The sequence below is a fragment of the Megascapheus bottae genome, chromosome 12 (genome assembly GCF_031878675.1).
Source record: "Megascapheus bottae isolate mThoBot1 chromosome 12, mThoBot2.hap1, whole genome shotgun sequence".
NCBI classification, from domain to species: Eukaryota; Metazoa; Chordata; class Mammalia; order Rodentia; family Geomyidae; genus Megascapheus; species Megascapheus bottae.
In genome coordinates this window covers 19233316-19255802 of record NC_143520.1, presented here as the reverse complement: position 1 = coordinate 19255802, position 22487 = coordinate 19233316, and the positions used below count along the sequence as shown (strand labels likewise).

General features: G+C 34.3%; 1 protein-coding gene across 7 annotated transcripts in view; it reads left to right on the top strand.

Moving 5' to 3' along the window:
• The window catches only part of Slc4a10 (solute carrier family 4 member 10), a 260215-nt gene that overhangs the window by 150072 nt on the left and 87656 nt on the right, over positions 1-22487 (top strand). For 4 of the 7 annotated variants that reach the window (XR_016537258.1, XM_090342743.1, XM_090342740.1 and 1 more), the window contains exons 5-8: positions 2123-2283; positions 11543-11731; positions 20868-20959; positions 21847-21936. Coding sequence is in view for 6 of the 7 variants with exons in the window: in XM_090342743.1 (XP_090198869.1) it covers positions 2123-2283; positions 11543-11731; positions 20868-20959; positions 21847-21936 (532 nt within the window). In the remaining variant the exon portion in view is untranslated. The remainder of the gene's footprint in view (positions 1-2122; positions 2284-11542; positions 11732-20867; positions 20960-21846; positions 21937-22487) is intronic. The other 3 variants (XM_090342742.1, XM_090342746.1, XM_090342745.1) reach the window with 3 other exon arrangements.

Below are 22487 nucleotides of genomic sequence, written 5' to 3'. Positions count from 1 at the left end.
AAAAATCTCCTTTAGTCACATAGGATTTTGGCTGTAAAACTACACAGAACTGCTAGGATTTTTTTTTCTTAAAAATCCTCAACTACTTCAATGTACTTTTTACAACACCGTCCCAATTGTCAGTCCAGAAGTTGATGGCTAGTTGACTTGTTCATGCTCCAATGTGAAGAGCTGAACTGTCATGGAACTATGGTCCTCCCAATCTCAGCCTCCTGAGGAGCTAGGATTACAAATGTGAGTGTGCCCTTACACCTTTATACCTGGCACATTTAGGACTTTTGTTCTGCTTTGAGTAGCTAAAATTGGGGTCTTTATTAGTAGGAATTGGCTGAATTATGAAATCAATACTTTTAAATCTCAATGGCGTAAACACCAAAAAAGTTAATTTGTGGTTCATTTTAGATTTCCATCATGAACTGTTAGAGGTTCTGGTAATCTGAAGTCACTTGGAGATCCAGCTTGATATAAAAGATCCTTGTTAAGTTGCTGGGTCATGGAAAATGAGGGTCTCATCTTGACAATTAAATATCTCGGTCTGGGAATGAGGCACAGAATATCCCCTGTGAATCCACTGGGCAGAATGAGTCACAGTCACACAGATTCACCCAATTAAAAGAAAGCCTGATAGTGATGAAACAGGAGACGAACCAGTTCATGAACAAGACTAATGATCATCCCATGAATTGCACAAGGTATTATGATTTGATTAAGGGCTAAAAATCTGTTCCGAAGGATTGATATGGAAAATGTCTGGGATAGGTCAAGTGGTTCATGCCTGTAATCCTAGCACTTGGGAGGTGACAGCATCATCTGTGACTTGGCATCCAGAATGGGGTACATAGACACTATCTCAAGCAACAACAAAACTCCAAATCCCACTAAGAAAAGAAATGACATAGTGGAGAAAAAAGGGAAACAAAACTGCAAACAGTATATGCAGACAAAAAATGTTTAAAAAAATTGTTAACCTTCAAGAGATACTGTCTGGGACTCAGGACTGAAATAATAGTTATGTCTATCTCTGTATTTTTCCACAAGCCTAAGTAATTCCAGAGTCTGTAGACCTTTGGCAGATGTAACCATTCTTTTCTGGGTTTGCTTCACTTGGCCATTTGAAGCTCCTTGAATACCAGAGTTTTCTTAACTCTGCACATTAATCATTTGTACAAATTTTGAGCAGATACATTTGATTCTCTAGTCATCTGTCAGCATTGGTCATCTGATTATATAAAAGAGTAATGCAATGTAGAGAATTTTTGTGGTATTGCTTGAAAAGTGAAAATGGGACCAAAAAATGACTAAGGATAGGAGGGCTGAGAAAATAATGCAGAATGGGAGAAGGGAAAGATGATTTAAGCTAGGACTCATGAAAGAGGCTGGGATTAATCTGGTTATCTGTTAGGGTTACAGAATAAGTTTCTGAAAAACAGTGATTGGGGCCAGGATAGTAACATCATTAGTTTCTCTCTTTTTTATATATATTTATCATGACTAAAAACAATCCTAGTTATTGCAGACTATTCACTTCACTCAGAGAAGGCAGTAGCCCAGTGTTTGACATCACAATATCATCATTCTTCTATTCTCCATCCCTGAAAGGATACCTAGGAAATGGAGCCCCTGCTCATTTCTCATAAATTCAGTCCTTAGTAAGCATCTCTTCTCATGAAATACTTTTTTGACAAGCCTAAAAGGATTTCTACTTCAGAATAGGTACCAAATTATACTAGCTACCCACTCTAAAATAACATAACAAATGGGGACATTTCTTAGATCTAGAATATTCAGGTTCAGGAACTCCAACTCAGTAAAATGAACACTCATTTTCTTGATTTTATTACTATTACTTTTTCCAATAAAATATTTCTTCCAAGTTGCACAGATTAATGACAAAAAATGTCATGATGTTTGTTTTCAGTAATCTTTCAAATTGTTTAAGCAATTCTGGCTTATTGGAATTAAAACAAAAGTAACAGGTAACCAATACTTCTTTTTATGTACTTCCCCAAGCCCCTAAAACCAAGAAGCTATGTGTATCTTCCTAGTTCTTCTCTTCATTGCTGTGATAAAGGTTAGTCATCTGTAATAGTCAGTATTCTGATGACAATATTTCTTTGCACAGGTGGTTGAAGTTTGAAGAAGATGTGGAAGATGGAGGGGAAAGGTGGAGCAAGCCCTATGTGGCCACTCTGTCCTTGCACAGCCTGTTTGAGTTGAGAAGCTGCATTCTGAATGGAACTGTGCTGCTGGACATGCATGCCAACACACTGCAAGAAATTGCAGGTATATCTTCTTGCTCCTTTGTCTACTTCATTTGTATGGGTGCAGTTGATTTCCAATATTCACTTTTCCTGAAAGTTCCACATGTGTGGGAACTTTGCAAAACATGTCTTCATGATAAGCCATTTTTCCCTACTTCATTTAATATAAAAGTAGTCTAGAGGCAGGACCTAATATTGTTATTTTTAAATGTTTTAAAATTTAATTTAATTTTATTATAAAGCTGATATACAGATGGGCTACATCTCTTTTCAAGGTAATGGGTACATTTCTTATCAAACATTTGCTACCCTGTTCCTTGTTTTTCTCCCACTATTACCCCCATTGCCCTCCAAGTTGTAAAGATCATTTCAAAATATTGTCTTGTGAGTATTTCTGTTGCATTGGTTCACCTTTGTCTTTTATCTAACCATTTTGTTATTTCCCTTCCCTTCCCCAAATCATATAAACGTATATACAAGACACAGGGTACCAAAATAAAAACAAAACAAAACAGTTGGTTATTTGAAATTGGATAGGGAACGGGGGTAAACAAGATGAGGGGTGGGGGTGGGAGGGAGGGAAATGGGGACCAAGACATGTGAAAGGGTATCAATGTATGGGAATTAATGCACCATCTATCTGGCAAATATCATGTAATCCTATTAATTACAATAAAAATATATGAAAAAAACAAAAAAAACAAAACAGTAACAACAGAGGATAAAGCAAAGGAAAAATAAACGAAAGAAAAAAGAAATAACTTCATATAATACATCAGAACAAAACAACCCCCCCAAGAAAAACCCCACTTGTTTCCATATCTTGGAGTTCATATCAAATAACATCATTTCATATGGTCATACGTAACTAGCTATTGAGATATTATGATCCTCTGCTAGGAGTATCCTAGACATATTCTAGTTATTACAAATGCGTGACACCATGGAGCCAATCTATGCTTCTTTGGTTCTGACTTACTTCACTTAATACAAATTTTTTCCAAGTCTTTTGATTTCCTTATGAATGAGGAGATGCCATTCTTTCTGATGAAAGCATAGAATTCCATTTTGTGTATATATATTATATACACACACACACTATATATATATATATATTATTTTTTTCTTGATCTATTCATCCGCTGAGGGACATCTGGGCTGGTTCCACATCAGCTAGGTTAAATAATACTGCAACAAACATAGTGTGGCCTTGTTTATGATCATTAGGGTAAATACTCAGGAGTGGGCTTGCTGAGTTATAGGGAAGCTCCATGTTTCATCTTTTGTAGAACCTCCATAAGGCTTTAGAGTGGTTGACAAGTTTATGTTCCCACTAACAATGTAGTAGCATTCCCTTTTGGCCACATCCCTGCCAGCATTGTTTTCTTGATAATGCCTATTCTAACCGGGGTGAGGTAGAATTTTAATAAAGTTTTGATTTGCAGTTCTTTTTTTTTCCTTTGTGTTGATCATGGGGCTTGAACTCTGGGCCTGGACACTGTCCCTGAACTCTTGAGCACAGGGATAACACTCTACCTCTGGGCCTGGGAATAGTCCCTGAGCTCTTCAACTCAGGGTTACCACTGTACCCCTGAAGCCACAACACCACTTTCAGTTTTCTAGTCGTTAATTGGAAATAAGAGTCTCTGGGACTTTAGTACCTGGGCTGGATTTGAACTGTGATCCTCAGATCTCAGCCTCCTGAGTAGCTAGTATTACAGGCGTGAGCTGCCATGCCTGGCTCCTGATTTGTACTTTTATGGACAGTGATGTTGAACATTTCTTCATGTGTCTATTGTCCATCTTTATTTCCTTTAAGAGAAGTCTCTTTTTAATTCCTTAGTCCATTTATTAAAGAAATAGTTGTTTGTTATTGGGGTGTCTAATTTTTTTGAACTCTAGATATGTTTTTGATATGAGGTCCTTGCCTATTGGATAGCCAGTAAAGACCTTCTCCCAATCTGTTTTCTATTTATTTTGCTAGCTATACTCTTTGCTATGCAGAAGCTCTGCAGTTTAATGCAGTCCTGTTTATCCAGGCTTTCACTGATGTGCTTTCAGAAACTATTCTGAATCCTTCTTACTATTGTAGTTAAACTGATATTCATAGAAAATTAAAGGGAAGCTGGGCTCAGTGGTTCACACCTGAAATCCTAGCTACTCAAGAGGCTGAGACCTGAGGATTAAGGTACAAAGCCAGCCTGGGCATTAAAGTGCCTGAGACTCTTCAATTAATCACTAGAAAACTGGAAGTGGCCCTGTGGCTCAAGGGGTAGGGTGGTAGCCTTGAGTTGAACAGCTCAGGGACAACGCCCAGGCTGAGGGTAAGGCGGTTACTTTGAGCTGAAGACCCCAGGGACAGCACCAGGCCCAGAGTCCAAGCTCCACGATGGACAAAATAGAAAATCAAAAACAAAAACTAATTAAAGGGAAACATCTGCATAGTTATAGTGATTTTTCAATATTCTGGCATATTATATTATCATTGACAAGTTTCAATGAATGGAAAAAATAGTTATTTAGAAGGACATTAAAAAGATATTTCCTACTTGGCATTTACCCAACCACCCAGAAACAAGGACATACTAAACCCACTAGCACAACAATGTTCATTGCAGCACTATTCACCATAGCAAAGATATGGAACCAACCTACATGTCCCTCAGTTGATGAGTGGATCAACAAGTTGTGGTATTTGTACACACACAATGGAATTCTATGCTGCTGTCAGAAAGAATGACATCGCCCCATTTGTTAGGAAATGGAAAGACTTAGAAAAAATCATATTAAGTGAAGTAAGCCAGACTCAAAGGAACTTAGGCTCAATGGTTTCCCTCATTCGTCATAATCAGTAGAAACCTTGGGCTCTACTAGCAGAGATTTGCAATAGAGCAAAATCTTGATACATAAGGACATATAATGTGAAGCTAATTGAAAGGACCTCCAGGATAGTGAAACAAAAGCCATATAATGAATGATTCTTGTCCTTAATGTACTATGTTGTCTCTCATCTCCTTTGCTGTCCCTTGGTTATCTCATATTGGTATAGTATCTCACTTTGTTATCTGATATATTGAATTTATTTGTATTTGGATATTTGAAATTTGATAGGGAAGGGGGGAAAACCAAGACGGGTGGGGGGTGTGGGGGGGGAGGGAAACGGGTACCAAGACATGTGAAAGGGTATCAATGTATGTGAATTAATGCACCTTCTATCTGGCAAATATCATGAAACCCTTTTACTAATTACAATAAAAAAATAAAATTAAAAAGAAAAAAAAAGAAAAAAAAGATATTTCCTTTAACTTTAAACTGAATTAAAACTTACATGTCAGATGAAACCAAGTAGTGTAATTAGCATGTATTTTATGATTAGATACTGTTATGATGGGTTAGAATACTATTGACTATATGTCACAAATACTTACATTTATGTACAATGTCATTGCTACAGAAATAGAGTCAAAGATCTCCTGCACACTTTGTTCTGCAAGAAAATAATGTACTCAGATCAATTTAACCTCTAACCTCCTTCAACCTTCTCCTCAGTTCTCCCTCCCTTTTCTTTTCTTTTCTTTTGGTTGGTCCTGGGGCTTGACCTCGGCCTGGGCTATGTCCCTGAGCTCTTCAGCTCAAGGCTACAGCCCTGCCCTTAAGCCTAGCCCCACTTTCCATTTTCTAGAGGTTAATTAGAGATGAGAATGTCAGGTCCTTTTATGCCTGGGCTGGCTTTGAACCTTGATCCTCAGATCTCAGCCTCCTGAGAAGCTAGGATTACAGTCCAGAACCACCACTCCCCGACCTCCCTCCCTTTCTTTGAACAGAATCAACAGGTTTCAAAGTTCAGCAATCATATTCATTTCCATTTACCTTCTCCAATTGCTCCCCTTCCCACTGGTATTCACCAGAGAACAGAATGGGTTTATCTTTGTGTGTGTGTGTGTGTGTGTGTGTGTGTGTGTGTGTGTGTATCAATTATGCCATGTGATTTCACCTAATAGTGAAGGATGAATAATATTGAAGTACACTGTGTCTGTCTATGAGGGATTGCATAAGAAAGCTCACTAAAAGCCATTGAACTATAAGGGGTAGGGATGATGAGGAAAGAGAGCAATAAAGGGGCATACTCTGATCAGAAAGAAGTTTTGAAAGAGTATAAATGACATGATTAATGGAAAATTTAAAATGAAATAAAAGCAAAGAACGTAGTTGATTAAAAGATCATAATTTGGAAAAAATCCTAATTTGAGAAAAATATAAGGCATTTCTATTTGGAACTTTTTTGCTACATGGAATTTTTTGTGAAGGTAGAATGATTTAAAGGAGATCATTGTAGAAATGAAGAAATAAACCCCATATGAGTAGTTTTAAATTAAAAATAAGGAAAAAACTTGTTTGTCTTTTATTATTGTATTAGAAAAACGACACACCAAATTACTCTTGAGAAAAGTTCCGTGAAGTAGGTGTAATTTCCTTTTTTTTCAATGAAAAACTAGAAACTTAAAAATTTCCATGACCCATATTTCCTCCCAGATCATCAGAATTCCAGTCCCATATTTTTCTGCTACACCAAAATTACTATCTGAAGTAAAGATTTCTTGAAGTGGTCATTGTTTAAATGTTAATGGTGGCTTAGTCATTTAAAAACTTGCTAACTTGAAGTAGGAAATGGTAATGCCTGCCTGTAATGTTAGCACTCAGGAAGCTGAGGCAAAAGGACCTAGAGTTCTAGGACAGTCTGGATTGTAAACCAAGATTATGTTTCAAAACCAACAAACACACCAAAAATCTTATATTGAGTCTTTTTTGTCTTTTGTGAATACGTGGAAAAAGAAGAATATGTATGAAGTTTTGTCTTTTCTTACAATATTAAAACAACCCCCCAAGCAAAACCCAATTAAAACCATTCTAATCCAGCACAGATAAACTTTGTCCCTTGTTTCATATACCACTTAAATTGAAGTTATCCTTTGGAATAGATTATATTTGAAAAGACTGTACAGAGTTAGATCTAGTATGAGGTCCAGAAAAACAGAGTCTACAGTGAAAGCTGGCAGTAAATCAAGACTTAAAGATGATGATTAACTTAGGAATTAACCAAGTTCCTAAGAATTCAGGAATAGTAGCTATCTAGCTCATTATTTTAGCTTCATGTTAGAATCTTGCTATACCCAATAAACATATATGGATCTTAGTTAAGAATGACTTTTCTTGTTATTTTTAGCTTATGTATTATTGTTATATAATGGTCTGTGTGTGGGGGGAGGGGGGAATGTATGCACTGGTACTGAGTCCTAAACTCAAGGGCGTCATGCTCTCACTTGGATTTTTCTACATAAGGCTGATGCTTCACTACTTGAGCCAATACCTCAACTTCCCATTATCATTATTTTAGATAATAGTTCCCATTTTTGCTCATGGGCATGAATTATGATAATTGTTCTTATGCTTCCTTCATAGATAGGATGTGAAATGTATGCTACCATGCCTGGCTTTATCATTGAGATTAGTCTTGTTAACATTTTTTTCCCTTGGTGGGTGGTCTTGAACCATAATCCTTGAGATCCTACCAATATTCACCTTTTGGGATTACAGATGTATGTCACCCAGGCTGAGATCACAGGCTACATATTAAAAAAAAACACGTCATATTTTAATGCATTCCTTAGAAAATTATTCCTATAAGAAATATCCTAGTAATTTGACTGGTTGTTGTTCATTTCAGTTTAGTTCCGTTTTATTGTGTAAAAATATGTTTCTTTCTTTAACTGCTCACTTTCATAAACTAAACTCAATTCTGCAGAATAGGCTAGCTGTGTTAAATCTAGTTTTTTTTCCAAACAAATTACATTCTTCTAATTTTATTACAATGAAAGTAGTTCAATGAAAGCTTGATACCCCAAATAGATTATTATTAATCTTCTTGCTTTTGAGGCTTATGTCTGTGGGAAAGACAACCCATCAAAACCTTGAGTCTACAACTATGAAGGACTATTAGGGTTGCTATATGAATGGAATAAGTCAATATACATAAAAATCTTTTTTCTTTCTTTTTTGTTTTTTTAATGGATCATCAGGCTTGAACTTGTCCTGGGTGCTGTCCCTGAGCTCTTCAGCCCTACCCTTGTCTTTCCCATAGACATAGGACTCAAAGTAAGAATTTTGGGTCTGAAGTTTGTCTCAAAAATTATACTATACATTCTTGAACATACTAACACTGGTGATACACAGACCCTAATTTAAAATTATGGTAGTTAGAGAACATTGAAAACAATGTCCATATAAACTTACTTGATTATAGTAATCTTACTTGGTATGATAAAAACAAAACCAGTCTGGAATGGTTATACTTGATTGAATTCACAACATAATAAAGTAAAAGATGTCATTGAGAAAATAAAAATATTTTAAGAAACACACACACAAAGTAAAGATATATGTTAGCCACTAGTTTTAATTTTCATAGTTTAAGGATTCCGCATCCTTAGTACTTTGTGAATGCACAGACTCTGAATGACTAATTTCCAGACATCTCCTAGTATAGGAACCTGGCCTAGATATTGTTTTGGAATGATGAAGGATTTTTACATCAGTGTTCTGATGTGTTTATAACAAACTCAGATTATTCCTTAAAGAGATTTTTGTAGATTTAGTAACAGAAAATCCCATTTTATCTGGCAGGTCTGTCAAGAATTTCTGTATAATTAAAGTAGGATTTTCGTTTGGGTAAAGTTAATTTAAAAATATATCTATGTCCCAGTGTTTCAGGGAACTCAATAAGTCTGAACTTTATCCTTCGAAATATGGCTTAACCTTTTCAAACCCAAAGATTTCCAGATATATTTTCTTACTATGATATATTCTGATAGGGAAATCAATTATGTTGAAAATGCTTTCTAATTATATTCATATACATTATAGACAACTTTATGGTCTATGTTAATCTCTTTAAAATTCAGCATTATAAAGATTTAAAATGGAAATATTCTCTTTGCAGTGTGAATACTTTACCCTGATTCTGTCAATGAGATTTAAGAGGAAACTAAACCAAGCTAAAGTTAGTACCATGGACAAATTATCAATCATTGCTCTCAACTCATTAAAACAACCTTTGTTGTTAAAAAATCATTCATTAAAGGGTAAATTCATACTTTGTTCCATTACATGTAATCTGCAGACTAAGAGGTATGGAAATAACCATATATTTTAAGACATGTTATGATCATCCTCGGTCTAGAAAATAAGTTTTATACAGTAGTTTGTTTTTGTTATTCATGATGCTGTTAGTGCTGGCAACCAAAATCTAGAATTTTAGAAGCTTTATGTTTCCACTTCTCAAATATCTTTCAGAGTTATGACAATATGTTCCTAATATGTATGTGATAATATTGAAGGAGGCAGAGATTTGCAGTGTTTACAAAATTTCATGACTGCTGAGAGTTTTGGGTATTCAGGTTTGGTGACTGTGCTAGAATAACTAATTGATTGGAAAGAAAAATAACTTTTCATTTTTGAGGGCTTTTTACTTGAATGTTTCTAGCTTTTCTAGAGCCTGTCCAGCATTAGTATACTATGGCCCGTTTCTTTCTTTTCTTCTGTTTTTTCTTTAATTGAGATCCAGGCATTGTGCTTTGGTGGGCTTGACTATATTATTTAGGCACCATATCTTTCTAAGATTACTGGACCTTTTTCAAAGCCATCATCATCCATTATGCTTTCCTAATTTTCAGGCTAATTCTGATACATTGTATTCTGGCAGAGGGAACAATGTAAGTTATTATTGAAGCAATTCAGTTTGGTATTGAAATCTCACCTCGGAATAAGAAATATGCTTGAGCAAGATGATTAGCTTTCCAATTCACTAACGTGTCATTTGATGCAGTTATGTCTCAGAATAATTGACTGTATTTTTGTGTGACTAATGAACAGATGAATGGGTTTTAAAAATATTTACTTTCTCTTATGTAATTGTTTAAAATAAAGACATCATATCTGAGAAAATGAAGCTAGAAACTTGTGTTATTTTTGATAACCTGTAATGATTGTGGCTTAATAAAAATTTTAAATGGTGAATGTGTACATGGTTTTTTTATGATTAACTTTGGTTTTGATTTAAATACTGAAGTGATGACTTCTATTATGAAGCATATTTGCATTTTAGGTGCATTTTTCCACCTTAGCAATTTTCCAATATATCAGACACATTGACAATTTATCAGTTGCCTCATTTTAAACTAATTTGGAGTATATCTAGTGGTCTCAAAGAACTGATATATAGTTTTAAGTATTCTATAATAGCATACATTTTTAGAATTGAAAGGGATCTTTGGGATAATTATAGTGGCTGACTTCCAAACATTCCACACACACACACACACACACACACACACACACACACACACACATTATGGCTGGCTCCCAAATATTCATTTATACCTCTTTCCTTTATGAACAGAAAGTGAAGGAAAAAAGCATACCCATATGCTAAATATGGCCTGCTGCCTGGTTTTGTAAAGCTTTAAAGCTATGATGGTGATTGCATTTTATAGGGTTGAAAAAATAATACAAAGTAATATTTTATAATGTGAGCATAATTTGAAATTCAAAATTTAGTGTCCTTAAAATTGTTTAACTGGAGCATTAGCATTCTCATCTGTGCAAATATCTTAGCTGCTTTTGTGCTAGGTAGGCAGAGTTGGGTAGTTATGGCAAATACCAGATGGTTCATAAAGACTAACATATTTATTATATGAATCTTAACAGGTAAAGCTTATCTATCTCTTAATAGTGAATTAATTCCAGAGTAAAGGAAATTCTTAATCAGTACAAGCCAGTTACGTGAATTCTATCTCTATTGCTTGCAAGAAGTTCCAGATGGATAGAGGTGATTCAATTGAATTTAGGAGAATTTTCCTAAAAGAAAGTCAAAAAAGTTAACTTATTTTGCAATGGATAGGGATGAGGATGGATGTACTCCTTGCTGTTCCTGCCAGTCACCTTTGTCCATCAGAACAATTAGCTTGAAAGCAAAGTGTATTCCTAGAAGAAACAAGCAGAATCATGAAGAAACAGAATTGTAACTGTGTACATTTGAAAAAAATATAATTATATACTTCAATTAATTGAATGAGTTATAATGAAAATGTGCTTGTTAATTATGTAACATTTCTATTTGCTAATATTATTCCTACTTTAAGATGAATAGTATTATTCACAGACTTCATTTTATCATCATTGCTGAATCAAAAGCTGTGATCGTGTATTTTTGCCTTTGTGTGCAGACATGGTCCTTGACCAACAAGTGAGCTCAGGCCAGATGAATGAAGATGTACGCCACAGGGTCCATGAGGCACTAATGAAGCAACATCACCACCAGAATCAGAAAAAACTCACCAACAGGATTCCCATTGTTCGCTCCTTTGCTGATATTGGCAAGAAGCAATCAGAGCCAAATTCCATGGACAAAAATGGTAAATGTTTCTTAATTCTGATCTTTACATTTGCCATAGATCCCTGAGAAGTCAGAGTGCCTCTATATCTTTAAAACATTTTATTTAAAATTGTCTTATGGAAAGTCATGTTATTATAACTAGAATTGTTTCTGGTCATATGTAGGTACTGTATCGATATATACAGTTTATCAACATCAATGGCAGAAATTTAATAAACAATTGAAATTTATTGAAAGGTTCGTAATGGAATACAAAGAAACTTTCATAGGATTTATGGATTATAATGCAGAAAATATAATCGCAGCCTCCGTTACATCCCAAAAAATGTCTATCCTGTAGCTTTGGAAAAGTAATGCAATGCTTCTGTTTATGTCTTTCTTATTCAAATAGTTAAGTATGACTGCTAAGTGTGAAAAAGATAATGATTTAAAGTCAGGCCCTGGTGGCTCATGCCTGTACTCCTGACTACTCAGGGATCTGAGATCTGAGGATACGTGTTTGAAGCCAGCCTGGGCAGGAATGTCTATGAGAACTGCATCTACAATAAATGACCAAAACAATCAGAAATGGAGCTATGACTATGTGCTAATATCTGCCTTGAGTGGGAAAAAACTAAACAAGAGGGTACTACAGGAACAAACAAACAAACAAACGAACAAAAGATAATGGTTGCCCATTAACAACAGATTTCATTAGAGATAACTGCTGAAAAATCCCGCACGGTTGGACCTGTGGTTCTACATAGTGTTGAGCCAATTCCTGTTCACTTACTGGCTCCTTGCTGTTTATCACTGTTTGCAGAGCAGTGTCTTCAATGTCTAAGTTCATTATGCCTTACTTCACCTCATGTCTTCATATCTTCATAGGCTCAGACAGGATCATTACTATTTTCTAGAAACTGGGACTGTCTTTGATTTGTCCTTCAGATTATTAACCCTCTGATTTTTTTTCTTTGCATCCTTTTAATCTTTCATCATTTATCCTAAAGAAGTTGCCTAGGAAACTCCTGTTGTTATCCATAAATTTGCCATGAATCTCATGAAAGAAGATGACATTACCACGAAGATGATATGGATTTGTCCTTCTACCAGTTATGAAACTTTTCTCTTTTTAAAAGTTCAAGGTTAATTAAACTATTTTCAAATGCCTTACCAGAAAGACTGCTTTCTACAAATAGACTGTGCACATGTCCTTTCCCCAAAGATTTAGAGATGCCTTAAATTCAAATGCAAGAAAATGAGTTATTTCTGAACTTTCCTTGTATAGAAATTTTCACTATTCTTCATACTATTATATCATATATATATATATAAACAAATAGCAAAGAAATGGTTTAAGGTATTAGTGCAGTTGTTCTCAGAATACAGGGATATTGCTGAATAGTAATGAATAATATTTTTCTAATGACAAAATTATTCTTGAAAAACTTATTTTAAGGAGTTTTCAATGACTAGATGTGTATAATTTTATTACATAGAAGAATCTATAATTGTACATATATAAAACTCAATGCAAGTGTTACCAAAAGAGTCCATATATATATATATTGGGCCGGGAGTTTGGCCAAGTGGTAGAGTGCCTGCCTAGCATGCATGAAGACCCAGGTTCGATTCCTCGGTACCACATACATAGAAAAAGGATGGAAGTGGTGCTATGGCTCAAGTGGCAGAGTGCTAGCCTTGAGAAAAGCCCAAGAACAGTGCTGAGGCCCTGAGCTCAAGCCCAGGATTGGCAAAAATAAAATATATATATATATATATATCAATATGTATTTACAGATTCCACTGAACATTCTGAAGTTTAACTTGTAATGAATTGAATAATATATTGTAGTTACATGCATATTCTAAATTACTATTTGATTTAATATATGTGATGCATACTATGACAAAATGAAGCTTTTATAATCTAAGAGATGTAAAAGTAGTGATTTTATTATTATTAAGATGCTAGTATAGAGCTATAGTGTAGCCTAGTGGTAGAGTGCTTGCCTAGCATGCACAAAGCCCTGGGTTTGATTCCTTGGTAACACATACACAGAAAAAGCCTGAGGTGGTATGGTGGCCCAAGTGGCAGAGCATTGGCTTTGAGCAAAACATGTGTCCAAGGACAGTGCCCAGGCCTTTGAGTTGAAGCCCCAGAACTGGCAAAAAAAAATTGCTAGTTTTTGGCTTGGCAATGCTGAGAAAATGAACTTAGACAACTGTTAATTTTGACTGGATGAATTTCTTCATGATTTTAAAAATCACACTAAAATATAGCCATCGACTGATTTCTCAAGAATTAGAGTAAATTTTGGAGACGTACTTTTTCCTTCATTTCTTGAGTCTTACTGAAAATCAGACCCAAAATATTTTTATAAGAATGGTTTACATATTTCAAAGAGACAATGATCTTGGATTGTGTACAATCTAAAAATGTTAACTTCAAATTAGGGATATGTTTTCTATTTGAATTTTTGCTGCATTTTTGAGGGAGGAGGTTGCTTGGAATTTACTAGATGGACCATTTGTTGCAGGATTGTAGACCTAGACTCACTGTTACTGATTTTAACTTCAGTTAAATATGTAAGGAGAGACAATTGAATTCTAGCCATAGAATTGTAGCCGTGAATCACAAAGCTGTGCATATTAAGGTTTCTTTAGCACTTACTTTTTGTCTTATTCAGGAAATGGCTTAGTTTTTCCAAAAACTAGGAGCTGAGTGATTCTGTTACCATCTGTACAATCAGCCTTTATCTGAACACATACAAATCTTTGCAGGGCGTACGTTAGGGTAATAAAAACTTGGAAACACTTATAATAAGATTCATATATCCAATTAAGTAGTGTTGTGGAGTATGCTGTCAGAAGTGGTTTTCTAAGCCTCGGCTTATAACACCTCCTTACGACTCTGTTTTGCTTCCTCACACACTCTACATAATTATGTGTGCTGAGAATTCTGAAAATATGTATAGACTTCACCAGTTTAGAAATAGATCTTCTACCCAGAAGTGAAGAAAAATGTGAGGGGCCATTACTAGTAAGGTTCTCAATCTACTTATGAACTCTAAAAACTGACAAACTGCAGATAAACAAACAAATTGAAATTCCTAGCCATAAATATCGTTGTGACATTGTTTGAAAACATGCACCAATGATTTAAGTCATTAATGCAGCAGAAGAGTGATACAAGAAGGGTTTGAAACATCCAAAAGAGTAAAATTATGATTCTTCTTTGAAAACAAGAAATGCCCAGGAAATACCCCACTCCAAAAAGACTTTTTTTCTTTTATGAGTGTAGAATAGGAGTTTAAAAGAATGAGCTTTTTCTAGGCAAGAGAAAATATTTTCTCTTAAAGCTTAGAGGTAGAAATAAATACTCTCCTCTTGGTTAATGAGCCTTTGCTTTAGAGGCATAGCAACTGAAATTGATGGAAAGAAGTTCAGCCTTAAAAGGAGATGCCTCTTCCCTTAATTGACTTCAACCTCCCATGTGCTACCTTCATAATTTGCTCAAGGATCACCCATGCACACACTGATTTCAAATGCGGATCTTCCACGTTTTACTAAAATGATACTGTGCTTCCTTTCTCTCTACACTCCTACCCTCTCCTTAGTTTTATTCAGACCTTTTTTTTTAAAAAAAAATAGCAGTTTGTGATAATTTGTCAATTTCACCTCTAAATATATGTACTTCCCTTTTCTGTAAACTTTTCCTTTTTCTTGGTATTCTGTATATGTCTCCAGAACTAAGACACAGGATGCTATGGGTTCACCATGCATTTTTAATACCACCATGCTGTGTTTAACTTTCACTTTTCATTAAGCATCAAAACTGTGAGAATTAAATGAATGCCTGGTTATGATGTTTCAATAGAAAGTGACAGTTACATTTGGCAAAACAATGGGGGAAAATAACAGAAAGAAATAATATCTACTTGTACATTACAACTCTAAAATGGATATGGGTAGAAAATACTCATTATAAATATATAAATAATATTAACATTATTTCATGAAGTAGAAAGATCTGACAATGAAAAATAAGGATCCTACTAGGTGATCTGGAAAGCAAAGTAAATTAGTATTCATCATTTAAGTCAAGCCTTCCCTTACTGAGACATCTAGATTGTAAATATAAAGGCTGGCTATGATGATGTATGACCATGATTTCAGCTTTACAGGATGTCTATTGGGTGAATCTTAGTTCCAGGCTAGCCTGGGGAAAAGTTAGCAAGGCCTCATCTCAACAGATGGCAATGATGCTGTCTGCTTCTAATCTCAGCTTAGCTGGAGTCGTAGGTAGGAGAATCACTGCCTCTGGCTTTGGGCATAATAGTGAGTTATCCTCCGAAAAATAATTATGGCAAAAAAGGACTAGATACGTGAGTGGAGAAGTGTTTCATGCTTGTCATTGCCCTGGAAATGCAAAATGCATTATAAAATATTATTATTTATTTGAAGCATATTATAAAATATTATCACTCTTCTGATCATGTGTTTTTGACAATAATTTGTGACTCTTAGTTTCTAGGTTTAGGATGCCTTCATTCCACTGCTGTTTACTAACAATTTCTAATTCTGCTTCTTTTTCCACTATCTCTCCTTCTGCCCAATCAGAATACTTCTTAGTCATTCATTTTACTTAGAATCTCAAAAGGAGTTACAAAATTGAAATTGTCTAATGTATTGGTCAGAGCCATCGTTATGGGAAGCATTTAGATTTGAAGGGGAAATATATGTGTTGACTCTTTAGACCTGGGTAGATTGTAGTCCTTGTAATAATTTCTGCATACATATCATGATTTTTGCTATGTTTTTGGTTGTCTTTCAATGATTTCCTTTACAAATACTGTACTCTTTATTTTCAGATGTCTTTATATGTTTAGCTATCTTTTCTTGTTTTTTTTTAAGTACTATGGTCTTATCAATAAGATTTCCAGGATATAATACTAATCTTTTATAATGTTCTATTTTTTATGAGAAAAAGATAAAGCTAGAATTGTTTGAGAGAAAGGATGTTAAAAGATTCAAATTGAAAGAATTGCATTACTATAAGAAAGATCAGGTAATATCAATTGTTGATGCAACTGATGTGTCTCTTCAGAAGCTGTGTTGAGTTTTGGAAAAGAAAGACTACATTTTAACAGCAAACATATTTTTAAGATGATGCATTTAACTGGTATACTTTTACATCACAATAATTATTTTCAGGCATACTATTTTTTCTCCAAGATTAATTAGGTGCATACATTTTTATGATTTTGATGTGTAAACCACATAATCAACATTTTCTAAGTATTGGGCCCTTCTTTCTTCATGTTTTCTATTTCCATAAATAAATGTATTGTTACACATGTTTGTAACTTTGTCATTCATCTCTATATTTCTTTATTTTGCTCTGTCTTGTGTCTGTCTCTAACAGGCTCATCTCATCTCTGTACCTCCCTCATCTCCTCCCCTTTGGGTACTGTAAATGCGTTGAAGGTTTCTGAGGTAGTGTAAACCAGCTTGGTCTCTAGGTTAATAGTAATGTGCCTCCATGTCTTTATCCCAGTTTCCTTCTTGTATTTGCCTTACAGTGGAGTGATTGTGACAAAAAGGATTTAACAGTGAACTAAATTATTTTATTGACTTGAAATTAGCCAAAGAAAAATTTAAAACCTGCTATTTTACAATATTTACAATTTATGTGGAGAAGACTATAGGTAAAGATTGAAGCAAACTGATATACTCAACATACTTTTGAGAACATAATTTTCATCAGTTGAATAATTTACCTTAAATATGACAAAGCTACCAAGTTAAATTTTTTTCCATAGCCAGTTTTAGGCTTCAAAATCTCTTATACATTTAAATTCCAAGGGTAATTAAACACTACAAAGATTTACATTTAAGAAATATTGATATGGGACTAGGAGCATGGCCTAGTGATAGAGTGCTTGCCTAGCATGCACAAAGCCCTGGGTTCAATTCCTCAGTACCACATACACAAAAAAAGCCAGAAGTTGTGTTGTGGTTCATGTGGTAGAGCTCTAGCCTTGAGAAAGTCCAAGGACAGTGCCCAGACAATGAGTTCAATCCCAGGATTGGAAAACAAAAGAAATATTAATATGGGCAATGACCACTGAACACAGTGAAAGTAATAAATAGGAAAAGCATTTCTGTTTGGAAGCATGATAACTTATTAATTTTTAAAAATCATCACAAATAGTAGCATGTACAAGGCTCCCACAATATGTGAATAGCCATATTCACTTTAGACTACTCCTGGTCAAATCTAAATCTAACTTGCAAGTTTGATTCTTAAATAATATCTAAACATTTTCTAGAATTTTGCCAAATTATTAAAACTGTTTTGAAGATATAGATCGAAGGTATATTACTTAATTTTTAACAAATTATTGTATTTTTATAAATAATACTAAAGTTTGAAATTATCTTTCAAATTTGCAAGACTTTTGAATTATGCAGTTTAATATACATTATATGTATGTTTGGGTATGCTACTCCAAACTGTCATAATATGCCTCTTGTGGTTATATCTATATGTCATAGGCCAGTACTTTTTTCTTCCTTATTTTCTGTATTGGCACATGTTCTAAGAACATGTTGAGAATCTAGAATTAGCCATAAAGTTATCTTCTATTTAATTCCTATATATTCTGAACTAGGTCATTACCAATATGACTTAAAATATTCACTAAGAACAGTTTCTAAGTCACTTCCTGATGATCAAGTTTACAAAGTAGTATCTTTTATTATTTTGAAAGAAGAATAGCAAAGGCTAGCAAATCTCAAAATACTAAGTACAATTATCATGTATGATACTGCTGTATTAAATATTAAGATTACTTACAAGAAAAAATACAAGTACCAATGTCTTAAACACAGACCTGACCTGAAGGTACTTTCAAGTACCAGTGTATTCTCTGTCTGATTCAATCATAGGAAAGTTGATAATTTGCACTGGGTTGATGCTTTTTCATATGCTTGATTTCAGAACTCAATAATTATTTGTACCTGCAGTTTTATGCTACATAAAATAAACTATTGTAAGAAAGCAGATACATACTTGTGTAATTTTTCCATGGCTTTAATTTCACCACTCAATTTTGTAGATCATTCAATAAATTTAAGTTTAAATATAATTCATGAAAATAAGAAAAATGATGTGAAACTGGTGATTGAAGACATCTGTTAGTCGCACAAATGCATTCTGTAAAAGGTTTGTTAAAATTATGGTTATTTTTTTGAGAATGGCTGCTAATGATCTGTGCACAGTCATAGCTGCGCCTTACAGGTAGAAATGGGAGAATGATGAGTTATTGCTAGATCAACCTTTTCTCTGGAGGCTGAAAATCACCACAAAGTCTTTGATAAATCAGAATTTGAAGAGAATTTGCTGTGAAAGTCATTTAATTTTAATCTTCATCAAAAATACATTCGTTTGTATTGGCCTTAGCAAATGCAGAAAATGTTTTTAAAGAATAGGCTGAGGGGCTGGGAATTTGGCCTACTGGTAGAGTGCTTACCTAGCATGCATGTAGACCCAAGTTTGATTCCTCAGTACCACATACATAGAAAATGTCAGAAGTGATTCTGTGGCTCAAGTGGTAGAGCTCTAGCCTAGAGAAAACCGAAGGACAGTGCTCAGGCCCTGAGTTCAAGCCCCAGGACTGGCAAAAAAAAAAACAACAAAAAAAAACCAACCCAAAACAATAGGCTTAAAATAATCTTAAACCTATTGCTTTCTGGCAGTAGAACAATTTGGAACCCTAAAAATTGCATCTATTGGTACAGACCCATATATGAGAGGCTTAAGCATCCCTAAAGCAAAATTATAATTTAATAGCATTGAGAGTAAAAGTAAATGGTTAGTGTTAATAGTCATACTTGGTGATTTCTAGATAAGGAATAAGTGGATATTCAAGGGATAATTTGAGGAATTAAAAATCACTATAGGAGGTTAGACAAATTCAGACTGGATATTGGAGAAGATGAAATTAAAGGTGAACATTTGTAGTAAAATTATAATTTACCTAGGTCGAGAAGGGCACGACAAAGAGAGGAGTTCTTACATCCAAGATTAATGGGGGTTAAAGAGGATTTTGAAGTCATCGAGCAAGAATGTAAACATATACGAACATCATGTAGGAATATTAGAACATAAACGTTGTTAAGGTCTGAAAGTTTAGTTGTCATTATTGCACAGCAAAAGTAGCATGTGAAGGTGAAGAGAATGGGATACATTTGCAATTAGTTACCTCTGGTGAAATTTTGTCTTTTGATTACTACCTATGGACAAATTTCAGTTAACTTGTGATGTCAAAGAATATCTCATAGTGACAGTGGAATTTCCCCTCCTGTAACCATTGTTAAATTCTAGCTTTACTTACTTATCCAGAAAATATTAACTCTTCACTAATATTACCTTTCCTAAAATGAGGACAAAGTCAATTGAGTTTTGGTTAGTGTTGGGAAAACAAGTGCAACTCAAACTTTATTGATTTTATTCTTAGGTTCCACATAAATATTATATGTAATTGTAAATGAATACTAATCATTACACATTTTTATTGATTTTATTCTCATGTTCCACATAAATGAATAGTAACCATTACAAAAATTACATTTATAGCGCTTAGTGTGAAATAATGTTTCTAGTTGAACCTTTAATAAGTCAAATTTTCAAAGTTATTGCCAAAAAAGTTAGTAGTTTGCTTTTTTAAATACAAAAGAACCTAAAAATATGCCAAATAATTTTCAGACTTTTTATGTTTTACATGTTAAATTTTTTAGTCTAAGCTTAAATTTTGTTATTTATTTTTTTATTCGTACATTTATTTTGGTTGATATTTAGAAATGAGTGATAATTGAAAGCGATGGTTAGATTTAGATAATTTTTATAGGTATCCTTTCTTCAGAGGGAATCAGAGTAGGTTTTAAGCTAATAATTAGTAAGCTAATACATTTTCTCGACAGATTTCTCCCACTTCTATCTGTAACTAATAAGAATTTTTATATTGATGTATATCTATTTCTATTGACCTTTCATGCTTATAGCATAAACTCATATAAACTATGTTAGTCTAATCTAATTCATATTTCACTTACTATGTCTAGAACTATATAAGTAATTGTTTGTATTCTGTAATAACATTCTCTTTCAGCAGGCCAGGTTGTTTCTCCTCAGTCGACCCCAGCCTGTGTGGAGAATAAAAATGATGTTAGCAGAGAAAACAGCACAGTTGACTTTAGCAAGGTAACGTTTTTTTTCCTCTCCTAAGTAACTGCTAAATTACTGCCTGAAATCACAATTTTAAGAGATGCTGACACAATTATTTCACAGGCACTTCCTATCATTTCTTAGTTGGAGGTTGACATTGTTAGAGATAATGTTTAGCGTTGAGTGTATATGTACTTCTTTGCTTATTATAAAACCCCAAATATGTATGTTATATGCATAATCTTCAGGAATCAGCCAGTGGACCTGATGTAGTTCTTCCAACAGAATCAATTGGGTTTTACAAGGAGTTTATCAAAAATTTTAACTTCTTGTTTAAAAAAATTACTGATTTTTTTTCCTCAAAATCAGTTCCTAGTTTGTTGAAAACCAAATCATTTAATAGAAAACTTTGTAGTATAAGGGAGTCTTACAGGGACATAATAAAACTGGGTGGAATTTTGAATGACAACACACTATGAATTAAATTAAGAGATACATCTGGCTAGAGACAATCTAAATGAAATAGGCTATTGGATGTATTCTAAGAAAATAGTGGGTTAGTGAAAATAAGGAAATTTGGGTTAGCAAATTCCTGTCATTGTGTGCCACTGTAAGCTATGGCAAATGAGTAGTAAATGAGAAGGAGCAAGCTTATCTGAGTGGCTGAAACAGTTAATGGTGACTCAAAGTTAGTATACTTATGGCACTTGCAATGACCATAGGAATGGGAGGGAGTGGGAGGCAGCCTGAAAAATAGGCTGATTTGAGTTCTGAAAAGACTAGTAGTTATCAGCTCCTTGGGTCTGTTTCAGCACCCCCATGAATGCCTAAATGATATAGGTGTGCATGCTCTCCCTCTGGTGCTTAATGGAGTCTCCTGGGAGCATGATGTACCAGCTTAAGTCTGTTAATTATGCGTGCAGGGACTGGGAGGCCAGCAAAAGGGGCATACTAGTCCATGTGGGATGAAACAAAGGCATGAAAAAGGACCTCAACACCAGCAAGAGAGAGAGGTGAGGGCAACCTTGGGCTCTTGTTTTTTACAGTGATTTCAAGCTCATTTCACTGTAGGAAGTATGTGACTTAAGTATTAAACTAGCTCAAATGTATTCCATCTGCCACTCTAAACACTATCTTTTCAAAGCATCACATCTTCATTCATCTTCAAGTTGGAATAAAATTGTCACAAACTGTCATACATTTAATTTCTGTTTTCCTTAATTTGAAACCACATCTTAAAAGTAATGACATTAAAAAGTCGGCTATTTATGATTACATTAACAGTATAACAAGGGCATATTTAACATTCTCAAAAGTAGTGATTATAAACTTCATGGCTCATCTTTTCAAATACATTTTCTTTTATTTTTGTTTAAATGAATATAACCATTACATACTGAATTTTATATCTCCACATCATTATTTCTTGTGTGGAATTTATCATCTTTGTAGCCTTCAAAACACTTGCTCACAAAGGAAAGAAAATGAAGCTTGCCAATTAAACCTACTGGTCATTCAGTTCCTCCAAGATGATTAGTACTACAGAGTAAAAAAATGAATTTCT